Here is a 13,600-nt window from a genome sequence, read left to right on the forward strand (position 1 = left end):
CATGAACTCCTTATTGCCAAATTCAGACTTATATTGAAGAAAGTCGGGAAAACCACTAGACCCTTCAGGTATGACCTAAGTCAAATCCCTTACGATTATACAATGGAAGTGACAAATAGATTCAAGGGATTAGATCTGATAGAGTGCCTGAAGAGCTATGGACAGAGATTTGTGAAACTGTACAGAAGGCAGTGATTAAGACCATCCCCAAGAAAAAGAAATGCAAAAGGGCAAAATGGTTGCTTGAGGAGGCCTTACAAATAGCTGAGATAAGAAGAGAAGTGAAAGGCAAAAGAGAAAAGGAAAAGTATACTGATTTGAATGCAGAGTTCCAAAGACTAGCAAGGAGAGATAAGAAAGCCTTCCTCAGTGATCAGTGCAAAGAAATAGAGGAAAACAACAGAATGGGAAAGACTAGAGATCTCTTCAAGAAAATTAGAGATACCAAGGGAACATTTCATGCAAAGATGGGCACAATAAAGCACAGAAATGGTAGGGACCTAAGAGAAGCAGAAGATATTAAGAAGAGGTGGCAAGAATAAACAGAAGAATTATACAAAAAAAGATTTTTTTTTTTTTTTTTTTGCAGTCCATGGGGTCACAAAGAGTCAGACACAACTGAGCCACTGAAGGCTGTATATTATTATCCTGCTTATTTAACTTATATGCAGAGTACATCATGCAAAATGCCAGGCTGGATGAAGCACAAGCTGGAATCAAGATTGCTGGGAGAAATATCAGTTACCTCAGATATGCAGGTGACATCACCCTTATGGCAGAAAGTGAACAGAAACTTAAGAACCTCCTGATGAAAGTGAAAGAGGAGAGTGAAAAGGTTGTCTTAATATTCAACATTAAAAAAGCTAAGATCATGGCATCCATTTCTGTCACTTCATGGCAAATAGATGGGGAACCAATGGAAACAGTGACAGAATTTATTCTCTTGGGATCCAAAATCATGGCAGATGGGGACTATAGCCACTAAATTAAAAGATGCATGCTCCTTGGAAGAAAAGCTATGGCCAGTCTAGACAGCATAATAAAAAGCAGAGACAGTACTTTGTGACAAATGTCTGTCTAGTCAAAGCTATGATTTTTCCAGTAGTCATGTATGGATGTGAGAGTTGGACCATAAAGAAAGCTGAGTGCTGAAGAATTGATGCTTTTGAACTGTGGTGGTGTTGGAGAAAACTCGTCAGTGTTCCTTGGACTGCAAGGAGATAAAACTTGTCAATCCTAAAGGAAATCAGTTCTGAATATTCATTGGAAGGACTGATGCTGAAGCTGGAGCGCCAATACTTTTGCGACCTCATGTAAATAACTGACTCATTGGAAAAGACACTGATGCTGGGGAAGATTGAAGGCAGGAGCAGAAGGGGATGACAGAGGATGAGATGCTTAGATGGCATCAACTAATGTCCATCAACTCGATGGACATGAGTTTGAGTATGCTTCAGGATTTGGTGATGGACAGGGAAGCCTGGCATATTACAGTCCACGGGGTTGCAAAGGGTCAGACACGACTGAGCAACTGAATTCAGCAAGCTAATCACAAGCACAGAAATCAGAGCTGTAATAAAAAAATCTTTCAACAAACAAAAGCCAAGTGCTAGATGGCGTCACAGGTGAATTCTTCTAAAAGTTAGAGATGAGTTAACACCTATTCTGCTCAAACTCTTCCAGAAAATTGCAGAAGATGGAAAACTCTCAATCCCATTCTATGAGGTCACCATTACCCTGATGCCAAAACCAGATAAAGATATCACAATAAAGAAAATTACAGGCCAATGTCACTCATAAACATAGATGCAAACATCCTCAACAAAATTCTACCAAACAGAATCCAATAGCACATTAAAAGGATCATACATCAAGATCAAGTGGGCTTTATCCCAGTAATGCAGGGAGTCTTCAGTATATGTAAATCAACCAATGTGATAGACAATATTAACAAATTGAAAGACAAAAAACATATGATATTCTCAACAGATGCAGAGAAAGCTTTTAATAAAATTCAACACTGGTTAATGATAAAGACTGTCCAGAAAGTAGGCATAGAAGGAACATACCTCAACATAATAAAGACCATATACAACAAATCCATGGCAAACATTATTCTCAACAGTGAGAAAATGAATGCATTTGGTGCAAGAGGAGCAAGAGCAAGGTCACTGCAGCCACGAAATTAAAAGACACTTGCTCCTTTGAAGAAAAGCTATGACCAACTGAGACAGCATATTAAAAAGCAGAGACACTACTTTGCAAACCAAAGTCTGTCTAGTCAAAGCTATGGTTTTTCCAGTAGTCATGTATGGATGTGAGAGTTGGACTATAAAAGAAGTTGAGCGCCAAAGAATTAATGCTTTTGAACTGTGGTGTTGGAGAAGAGTCTTGGACTGTAAGGAGATCCAACCAGTCCATCCTAAAGGAAATCAGTCCTGAATATTCATTGGAAGGACTGATGCTGAAGCTGAAACTCCAATTATTTGTCCACCTGTTGTGAAGAACTGACTCCTTGGAAAAGACCCTGATGCTGGGAAAGATTGAAAGCAGGAAGAGAAAGATTTGACAGAGGATGAGATGGTTGAATGGCATTACTGACTTGATGGACCTGAGTTTGAGCAAGCTCTGGGAGTTGGTGATGGACAGGGAAACCTGGCGTGCTGCAGTCCATGGTGTTGCAAGCAGTTGGACATAACTTGGCCACTGAACAACAACAACAAATTACATAATATTGCACATCAACTACTCTTCAGTAATAATCATAAATATAAATATGTAATAAATAATAAAAGCTATATATATAATAAAGTTTATAATAAAAAAGTAAATTTTCCTTTCCTGAGATCTGGACAGACTAAACTCTGGGAAAGTTTAGAAGGTCTGGTGAGAGTGAGCCAGGCAGTTAGATCAGATCTATACTTTGAATGTCAGCTACAACCAAGCCCTCCATATTGAGAGATATATTCTATGTTCACACAGACATGGCTTATGGTTGTTCACCTTTTGTTGATCATGAAGATCTGCAGCAAAAATCTTCTGGGTTGAGTGGCCATTTCCCATTCATTTTTGGAGTTTCTTTGCATATGAGGAAAAGTTAATGATTAAATATGGACTAAAATTTCAACTCCTATTAAGTGATCAGAATTATAATTATGACTTTAATGTGTTACAATCCTATGTCTTCAAGCATTAATATTTGTTTTGCATTTTTAGATGGCTACCCCAAGGAAGAAATGATTTATAGATGGAGAAAAAATTCAGTTGAAGCAGCAGATCAGAAATCCTGGCGGCTTTATCAGTTTGACTTCATGGGCCTCAGAAACACCACAGAAATTGTGCAAACATCAGCAGGTAAGAGATAACTTAAAGAAGTGTAATTCTCAAAAAAAAAAAAAAAAAAAAAAAAACCTCTGACTTTTCCCCTTGATGCCTAAAGCATACCTTTCAGGTAGAATTCTTTCCTGTGTGTGTTTTAGCTAATTACACTCAGGCAGCCATGATTCCTAAGTGATATTTGAGGCAAAACAGCTGATCTAAAAGTCAAAAGTTTTCAATGTTTTAATTGCATGGAGAAAGGGTGATTAGAATTGCCTTACACTTTTAAGTTGAGACAATGTTGGCATTATGTCTATAAATCCTCTCATTACTGACCAGACTTATATAAACCAATTTCACAAATGGTAAGAGTTCTACAACTTTCCACATACATGGTGAACATGACATACTATAGACAATACACAAACAAAAAGCTGATGTGAAATGTCCTTTGAGTTTGAGTTTCTAGCTTCTTCCTTTCCTTCAAAGTTTGTTTCTTTTTCAATATATTGAGCCCAAAAACTATCCACTAATTTGATTTTAAGTGAACATTATATGCATATTATAACACATGTATTTAGATGAAAGACATTAATAGATGCGTCACCTATTAATGTCTTTAAATACATTTTTTTAATGTTTTATGGATATTTTTTATTTCTTTTCTGGTAATTCCCAAATAAGAATCTATGGCTCACTATTTTGCAATTCATTTTTATCTAACAGGATTTGGGAAGTAGATTGGTTTCAAGTCAGCTTTTCTTCTGATCTAGTTATTTGCTAATATAAATAATTTATTAGCTTTTAAAGCTCCATAATAATGTGCTTCATAATGACTAGATTAAGATGTAAATTTTAATAATTAGTAATAAATATCTTTGAAGAACAGTCTGAATTTTTTTTAACTTTTTATTTTGTATCAGGGAATAACCAATTAACAATGTTCTAATAGTTTTAGGTGACCAGGAAAGGGACTCATTCATGCATATACATGATTCCATTCTTCCCCAAACTCCTCTCCTATACAGTCTGCCACATAACACTGAGATGAGCTCCATGTGCTATATACAGTAGGTCCTTGTTTGTTATCCATCTTAAATATAACAGTGTGTACATTTCCATCCCTAACTCTCTATCCCTTTCCCCATCTCCCCAGCAACCATAAGTTCATTCTCTATATCTGTGAGTCTTTTCCTGTTTTGTAAGTATAAGTTCATTTGTATCATTTCTTTTTAGATTCCACATACAAGGGATGTCACATGATATTTCTCCTTCTCTGTCTGACTTCACTCCATATGACAGTCTCTAGGTCCTTCCATGTTGCTGCAAATGACATTGTTCTATTATTTGTAATGGCTAATATTCATTGTATACATGTACCAGATCTTCTTTGTCCATTCTTCTGTTGACAGGTTTTTAGGTTACTTCCATTTCTTGACTCTTATAAACAGTGCTGCAATGAACACTGGAGTGCATGTATCCTTTTGGAACATGTCCTTCTCTGGATGTATGCCCACGAGTGGAATTGCAGGGTCATATGATAGCTCTATTTTTAGTTTTTTTTTTTTTTTTTAAGGAACTTCCATCTGTTCTCCATAGTGGCTGTACCAATTTACATTCTTATCAACGGTGTAGGAGGGGTCCTTTCTCTCCACATCCTCTCCAGTATTTATTGCTTGTCGGCTTTTTGATGATAGCCATTTTTGACTGGTGTGAGGTGATATCTCGTTGTAGTTTTGATAGGTATTTCTCTAATAATTAGAGATGTTGGACATCTTTGCATGTGCCTCTTGACCATCTGTATGCTTTCTTGGGTGAAATTTCTATTTAAGTCTTCTGCCTTATTTTTTATTGGGTTGATTGTTTTGATGCTGTTAAGTGTCACGAGCTGCTGTAAATTTCAGAGACTAATTCCTTGCTGCTCACCTCATTTGCAAATAATTCCTGCCATTCTGTGAGTTGTCTTTTCTTTTTGTTTGTTTCTTTCGCTGTACAAAAGCTTTTGAGTAAAAAAAAAACAAAGTCACTCAGTCGTGTCCAACTATTTGTGACCCCATGGACTGTACAGTCCATAGAATTCTCCAGGCCAGATTACTGAAGTGGGTAGCCTTGGCCTTCCCCAGGGGATCTTCCCAACCCAGGAAACGAACTCAGGTCTCCCACATTGCAGGCAAATTCTTTACCAGCTGAGCCACAAGGGAAGCCCTTTGAGTTTAAGTAGGACCCAATTGTTTACTTTTGTTTTTATTTCCATTATTCTGGGAATAACAGATTGAAAAAGATATTGCTGAGATTTATTTCAGAGAATGTTCTGCCTATGTTTTCCTCTAAGAGCTTCTCCATCTTTGACTGCAAAGAATATAATCAATCTAATTTCAGTGTTAACAATCTGGTGATGTCCATGTGTAGAGTCTTCTCTTGTGTTGTTGGAAGAGGGTGTTTGCTATGACCAGTGCATTTTCTTGGCAAAACTCTTAGCCTTTGCCCTGCTTCATTCTGCACTCCAAAGCCTAATTTCCCTGTTACTCTAGGTGTTTCTTTACTACCTACCTTTGCACTCCACTCTCTTATGATGAAAAGAACATCTTTTTATGATGTTATTTTTAGAAGGTCTTGTAGGTCATCATCAAATTGTTCAACTTCAACTTCTTCAGCATTAGTGGTAGGGGCATAGACTTGGATTACTGTGATATTGAATGGTTTTCTTGGAAATGAACAGAGATTATTCATCGTTTTTGAGATTACACCCAAGTACCGCATTCTGGCCTCTTTTATTGACTATGAGGGCTACTCCATTTCTTCTAAGGGATTCAAAGCCCACAGTTGGTCTTCTGAATTAAATTCTCCCATTCCCATCCATTTTAGTTCACTGATTCCTAAAATACCAATGTTCACTCTTCCCCTCTCCTGTTTGACCACATCTAATTTACTCTGATTCATGGACCAAACATTCCAGGTTCCTATGCAGTATTGTTCTTTACAGCATCAGACTTTGCTTTCATCACCAATCATATCCATAACTGGGTGTTGTTTTTGTTTTGGCTGAGCCTCTTCATATTTCCTGAGCTAGTTCTCTGCTCTTCTCCAGTTGCGTATTGGGCACCTACCAATCTGAGGAGTTCATCTTTCAGTGTCAAATCTTTTTGCCTTTTCGTACTGTTCATGGGGTTCTCAAGGCAGGAACACTGAAGTATTCCTTCAAATTCCTTCAAAAGTAAGTCCTTCCATGGAAGCAACCTAGATGCCCATCAGCAGATGAATGGATAAGGAAGCTGTGGTACATATACACCATGGAATATTACTCAGCCGTTAAAAAGAATTCATTTGAATCAGTTCTAATGAGATGGATGAAACTGGAGCCCATTATACAGAGTGAAGTAAGTCAGAAAGATAAAGAACATTACAGTATACTAACACATATATACGGAATTTAGATAGATGGTGGCGATAACCCTATATGCAAAACAGAAAAAGAGACACAGAAATACAGAACAGACTTTTGAACTCTGGGGGAGAACGTGAGGGTGGGATGTTTTGAAAGAACAGCATGTATATTATCTATGGTGAAACGGACCACCAGCCCAGGTGGGATACATGAGTCAGGTGCTCGGGCCTGGTGCACTGGGAGGACCTTGAGGAGTCGGGTGGGGAGGGAGGTGGGAGGGGGGATCGGGATGGGGAATACATGTAACTATATGGCTGATTCATGTCAATGTATGACAAAACCCACTGAAATGTTGTAGAGTGATTGGCCTCCAACTAATAAAATAATATTAAAAAAAAAAAAAAAAAAAGTAAGTCCTTCAAAAAGAGTTATGCCAGCACTACCCTGCTGCTAGGGTGCTGCCAGGATTGTTGTGTTCAGTGTCCCTGACCCCACAATAGGCCCTGCCTCTGCCAGAGACTCCTGAACACTCACAGGTAAGTCTGGCTCAGTCTCTTGTGGTGTGACTGCTCCTTTCTTCTGGGTCCTGGTCGCACAAAGTTTTGTTTCTGCCCTCCGAGAATCTGTTTCCTCACACCTGTGGAAGTTCTGTAATCAAATCCCACTGGCCTTTGAAGTCAAGTTCTCTGGGAGTCCTCAGTCCCTTTTTCAGATCCCCAGGTTGGGGAATCTGTTGTGCCCTAGAACTTTACAGCAGTGCGAGAACTTCTTTGATATAATTGTTCTCCAGCTTGTGGTTCTATACCCATTGGGTCCATGGTGGGGCTAATGGTGAGCTCCTCCATGAGGATTTATGTGACAGTGCCTCCCAGGTCTGTTGCAGCCAGAGTCCCTGTGCCCGAGACAGCCACTGCTGAGCCGTGCCTCCACAGGAGACACTCAGACACTCCAAGGCAGATCTGGCTCAATCTCGTGGGGTCTCCGGGTCCTGGTGCCCACAAGGCTGTAATGTAAATGGTCCTCAGTATGTGTAGTTCTCTGATTTTTTCATATCCAAGGTTCTGCATACAGGGATTCAACCAACTGAGGTTGCATAGTATTGTAGTATTTACTATAGAAAAAAATCAAAATTTCAGTGAACTTGTACAGTTTAAACTACAATATTATAAAGTAATTAGCCTACAACTAATAAAAATAAATGAAAAAAATAAGAATAATTAAAAAAATAGAAAATAAACTGAGGTGCTTAAGGGTCAACTCTATTTGCATAGTATTTACATTGTATTCACAACTATTTACATAGCATTTACAATGTATTAGGTATTATAAGTAATTTAGAGATGATTTAAAATATATAGAAGGATGTACATTAAATGCAGGCATTGGGCCATTTTATGTAGTGGGCTTGAGCATCTGGTATATTGATATCTTTAGGGGTGTGGAAATCAATCCCCATGGATACCAAGTAGCAACTACAGTTATCTATTTTAGAATTCTATCAAAAAATTCAGACTGTTCTTAAAACTAATAGAGCTCTTCAATGAATTTAGTAGTTGCTGGTTACAAAATTAACACCCAGAAATCTGTTGCATTTCTGTATACTAACAAGCAAAAGATCAGAAAGAGAAATTCAAGAAACAATTCCATTTACCATCTCATCAAAAAGAATAAAATACCTCGAAATAAACCTGTCTAGGAGACAACGGGGGCTTTCCCAGTGGCTCAGTGATAAAGAACTCTGCCTGCGACACAGGAGATCCAGGTGTGATCCCTGGGTTAGGAAGATCCCCTGGAGAAGAGAATGGCTACCCACTCCAATAATCTTGCCTGGAGAATTTCATGGACCAGAGGAGCCTGGCAGGCTATAGTCCATGGGGTACAAAAGAGTTGGACACCACTGATTGGCTATCACACACACACAAGATGACAAAAGAACTGTACTCTGAAAATTATAAGGGCCTAATGAAAGAAATAGAAGAAGACATAAGCAAATGGTAAGATGTATCATGTTCTTGAATCAGAAGAATCAATATTATCAAAATGACTATACTACCCAAGGTGATCTACAGATTCAGTGTAATCCCTATCTAATTTGCAATGGCATTTTTCACAGAGCTAGAACAAAAAATTCTTAAAATTTGTATGGAGACACAAAAGACCCTGAATAGCCAAAACAACCTTGAGAACCAGACACTAGACCATTCAGGTATGACCTAAATAAATCCCTTATTATTGAACAGTGGAAGTGACAAATGGATTCAAGATATTAGATGTGATTGAGTGCCTGAAGAACTATGGACTGAGGTTCATGACATTGTACAGAAGGCAGTAATCAAGATCATCCCCAAGAAAAAGAAAGGCAAAAATGCAAAATCGTTGACTGAGGTCTTACAAATATCTGAGAAAAGAAGAGAAGCAAAAGGCAAAGGAGAAAAGGAAAGATATATCCATCTGAATGCAGAGTTCCAAAGAATAGTAAGGAGAAATAAGAAAGCCTTCCTCAGTGATCAATGCAAAGAAATAGAGGAAAACAATAGAATGGGAAAGACTAGAGGTCTCTTCAAGAAAATTAGAGACACCAAGGGAATATTTCATGCAGAGAGGGGCACAGTAAAAGACAGAAAATGTATGGACCTAACAGAAGCAGAACATATTAATAAGAAGTGGCAAGAAAAAACAGAAGAGCTATACAAAAAAGATGTTAATGCCCCAGATAACCATGATTGTGTGATCACTCACCTAGAGCCAGACTTCTTGGATGCGAGGTCAAGTGGATCTTAGGAAACATCACTAGGACCAAAGCTAGTGGAAGTGATGGAATTCCAGCTGACTTATTTCAAATCCTAAAAGATGAGGCTGTTAACGTGCTGCACTCAGTACGCCAACAAATTAGGAAAACTCAGCAGTGGCCACAGAACTGCAAAATGTCAGTTTTCATTCCAATCCCAAAGAAAGACAATGCCAAAGAATGTTCAAACTACCACACAATTGCACTCATCTCATATGCTAACAAAGTAATGCTCAAAATTCTCCAAGCAAGGCTGGAGAATTGAGAACTGTGATCTGAGAACTTCCAGGTGTTCAAGCTGGATTTAGAAAAGACAGAGGAACCAGAGATCAAATTGCCAACATCTGTTGGATCATAGACAAAGCAAGGCAGTTCCAGAAAAACATCTACTGCTGCTTCATTGATTACACTAAAGGCTTTGGCTGTGTGGATCACAACAAACTGTGGAAAATTCTTCATAGGTGGAAATCGCAGACCACCTTACTTGCTTCCTGAGAAATCTGTATGCAGGTCAAGATGCAACAGTTAAAACTAGACATGGAATAATGGATTGGTTCCAAATTGGGAAAGGAATACAACAAGGCTGTATATTGTTATACTGCTTATTTAACTCACACACAGAGTACATCGTGCAAAATGCTGGACTGGATGAAGCACAAGCTGGAATCAAGATTGCCGGGAGAAATATCAATAACCTCAGATATTCAGATGACACCACTCTTATGGCAAAAAGCAAAGAGGAACTAAAGAGCTTTTTGATGAAAGTGAAAAGGCTGGCTTAAAACTCAACATTCAAAAATCAAAGATCATGGCATCTGTTCCCATCACTTCATAACAAATAGATGGGGAAACAATGGAAACAGTGACAGACTTTATTTTCCTGGGCTCCAAAATCACTGTAGATTGTGACTGTAGCCAAGAAATTAAAAGACACTTGCTCCTTGGAAGAAAAGCAATAACCAACCTAGACAGCATATTAAAAAGCAAAGACATTACTTTGCCAACAAAGGTCCATCTAGTCAAGGCTATGGTTTTGCCAGTAGTCTTGTATGAATGTGAGAGTTGGACCATAAAGCAAGCTGAGCCCCAAAGAGTTAAAGCTTTGGAGCTGTGATGTTGGAGAGGACTCTTTCTTGCGAGTACCTTGGACTACAAGGCGATCAAACCAGTCCATCCTGAGGGAAATCAGTCCTGAATGTTCATTGAAAGGACTGATGCTGAAGCTGAAGCTTGTGATACTCTGGCTACCTGATGCGAAGAACTGACTCATTGGAAAAGACCCTGATGCTGGGCAAGATTCAAGGCAGGAGGAGAAGGGGATGACAGCATATGAGATGGTTGCATGACATCACGAACTCGTTGGACATGAGTTTGAGCAAGCTCCAGGAGTAGCTGATGGACAGGGAAGCCTGGCGTGCTGCAGTCCATGAGGTCACAAAGAGTCAGACATGACCGAATGACTGAACTGAGCTGTACTGATTTATATGCAGATTTTCAATTTATATGTGAATTTTTAATTTATATGTGTATTTTCAACTTATATGTAAATGTTCAGCTGTGTAGAGTGTTGGTGCCCATGTTTTTCAATATTCAAGTGTCCTTTTCAATGTGTATCAAATTCAAGTTTATTTTCCTAATTTTCTGAAAAAAAATTGTTTCAAATATTTTCAGTCCACAGTTGGTTAAATCTAAGTATGTGCAACCTGTTGCTTTGGAAGGCCTACTGCATTTCACATGAAGAAAGATCTTAAAAACTAATCAACAGACAAAAGCAAAACTTCTCCACAGGTGTCATGGTGGTAAAGGTGAAAAGTGACATCTGTGTTTAAATATTAAATGTTGATAAGGTTAAAAGAATGAAAGATCATAATCATTCAATAAATCATGAAGACAGCATATAATGGGGAATGTTTGGGGAAGCATTTACCCAAATTTGAGTCACTTACATTAATAATATAATTACATCCCTGAGAGTTTATAATAAACCAGCAGATCTTTGTGGTGTAAGGCAGACCAGTGGAAGGTAACCAAATGGGGTGATTGTTCTAATATTAAACGTCAAGTATTAATGCTGTTATTACTTTCCTGGTGTTCTAGGCAAAATTATATTAAACAAAAGGAAATGTGAAGGTAGGTTGAACACAACTGGTTTTAAAATATACAATACGATCACTGCTATATTTAAAATAAATAATCAACAAGGACCTACTGTATAGCACATAGAATTCTGCTAAATGTTATGTGACAACCTGGATGGGAGGGAGGTTTGGGGGAGAATGGATACCTATATATGTATGACTAAGTACCTTAGTAGTACTAAGTGCCATTCACTCGAAATTATCATAGCACTGTTTGTTAATTGGCTATACCCTAGTACAAAATTGCTTGGAAGACAGAAGAAATTAGGACTTTTTTTATGAATAGAAAATTAGTATCTCCCCAAAATTCTTTTATTCACTCATGGCAAGCAGAGTCTTCCCATGAAGTCAATGAGTGTATTGGTATGATAGAAGAATATTCCATCTGTTCTTCTTAGCTATTGTTCCTATTTACATATGAAACTTCATGTCATGTTAAATATTTTCACTGTGTATCCTTTAGAAAATAAGCAAAAATGTATTGTAAATAAGTAAATTTACATTAAAAAATCAAACTCAACTTTTCTTCAATAAACCAGAAGCTGTTTGAAGATAAGAGTAAGTGCGCTCCAGAGAGGGACCATTTCCTCCCATGCCTGTCTGCAATAGCTCAGAATGTCCTAAGTCTTATTTCCTGCTGGAAGGTCCTTGATCAGTCATTTATAGTCACTCTTTTGCACATTCCTTCAGTTCTCTTTCCCCTTTCTCTTGTATGAAACACAACCCTAGTTAAATCCAGCCCTTTGTCCACTCTACACTTGGGCCCAAGCAGCATTATGGGGCAAAAAATAAATAAATAGAAACACACCACTTCCATGACCTATCTCAATTTAAGTCCTTGGCCATGAATTTCAAGTGAACCTTGAATCATATTGTATTTTGCTAGTCCAAAGTTTTTCAACCTTTACTCATTATATTTTATTCATTGTGTATTTTTAAACTTTTTTAATTATTATGTCCCTTAAATATTAATACTACAGGTATTCTTACATAGTTTATCATGTTCCATGGCCTTTTGGAGAGCTACACATGGTAATGCTCAAGATTTTTCATCTCCCGCCAAAAGCAAAATTTTCTTCCCTTAGGGATAATATCACTTCCATTAAAATGCAAACTCCAGTCTATTTATTCTCCTGCACTCCTAGATGGTTAGTTCCTATTTTGCTCTTGGTTTCAACCTCTGACATCTCTACCTTCTTCCTGACTTTCCACTGGTGATCTTGCCACTACTTCTCCCTAAAATGCTAATGCACTCAGAGAACATCCAGCATGTTTGCTTACCTGTCCATGCTGAGTACTGCAGATGAGGACCCATTGCTTATCCATATGTGCCCTAGGTCCTGCTCCTTCTGCCCTACACAAGGGACTGCTCCAATATATCTCCCTCTCTCTTCTGCCACATTTTTATTCTCTACAGTGTCATTACCTCTAAAACTTAAAAACAAGCTGTTGTTTCACAAAAAGTGAAAGAAAAAAAAAGTTTATTCCAGTTGGGTCTCCAGTAGGCAACAAAGGACACACACAAAGTGGGTAACTAGGAAGAATTTAATAAAAGGAAGGAGCTATTTGCTGCTGGCAGATCTTAGCATATATTTCAATAAGGCATTATGGTAGGCAGACTAATGGCTTCCAAAGAGGTCTATGTTTAATCCCACAAATCTGTGAGTACATTGTGTTATATGACAAATGGCTTTAAGGTTGCAGATGGAATTAAGGTTGCTTTCCAGCTGACTTTCAGATGGAGATGCATCCTGGATTAGGGCCCAGTGTGAAGAGGTTGGCGGAAGAGAGTCAGACGGAGATACAACTCCCAAAGAAAAGCACAGAGAGTTACAAAGCTGCTGGCTTTGAAGTTGGTGTAACTGGGGCACCAGCCAAGTAATGTAGGTGGCTTTAGGAGATGCAAAGAGCAAGGAAATGAATTCTAGAACTGTAAAGGCAATAATTTTTGCTGCTTTAAGCCACTAGGTG

At 38.2% G+C, this 13,600-nt stretch overlaps 1 protein-coding gene across 2 annotated transcripts in view; it reads left to right on the forward strand.

Moving 5' to 3' along the window:
* The window catches only part of GABRG3 (gamma-aminobutyric acid type A receptor subunit gamma3), a 794,189-nt gene that overhangs the window by 646,849 nt on the left and 133,740 nt on the right, over positions 1–13,600 (forward strand). For both annotated transcript variants that reach the window (XM_065906450.1, XM_065906449.1), the window contains exon 6: positions 3,217–3,354. In XM_065906450.1, the coding sequence (XP_065762522.1) occupies positions 3,217–3,354 (138 nt within the window). The remainder of the gene's footprint in view (positions 1–3,216; positions 3,355–13,600) is intronic.

The sequence above is a fragment of the Muntiacus reevesi genome, chromosome 15 (assembly GCF_963930625.1).
Source record: "Muntiacus reevesi chromosome 15, mMunRee1.1, whole genome shotgun sequence".
Lineage (NCBI taxonomy): Eukaryota > Metazoa > Chordata > Mammalia > Artiodactyla > Cervidae > Muntiacus > Muntiacus reevesi.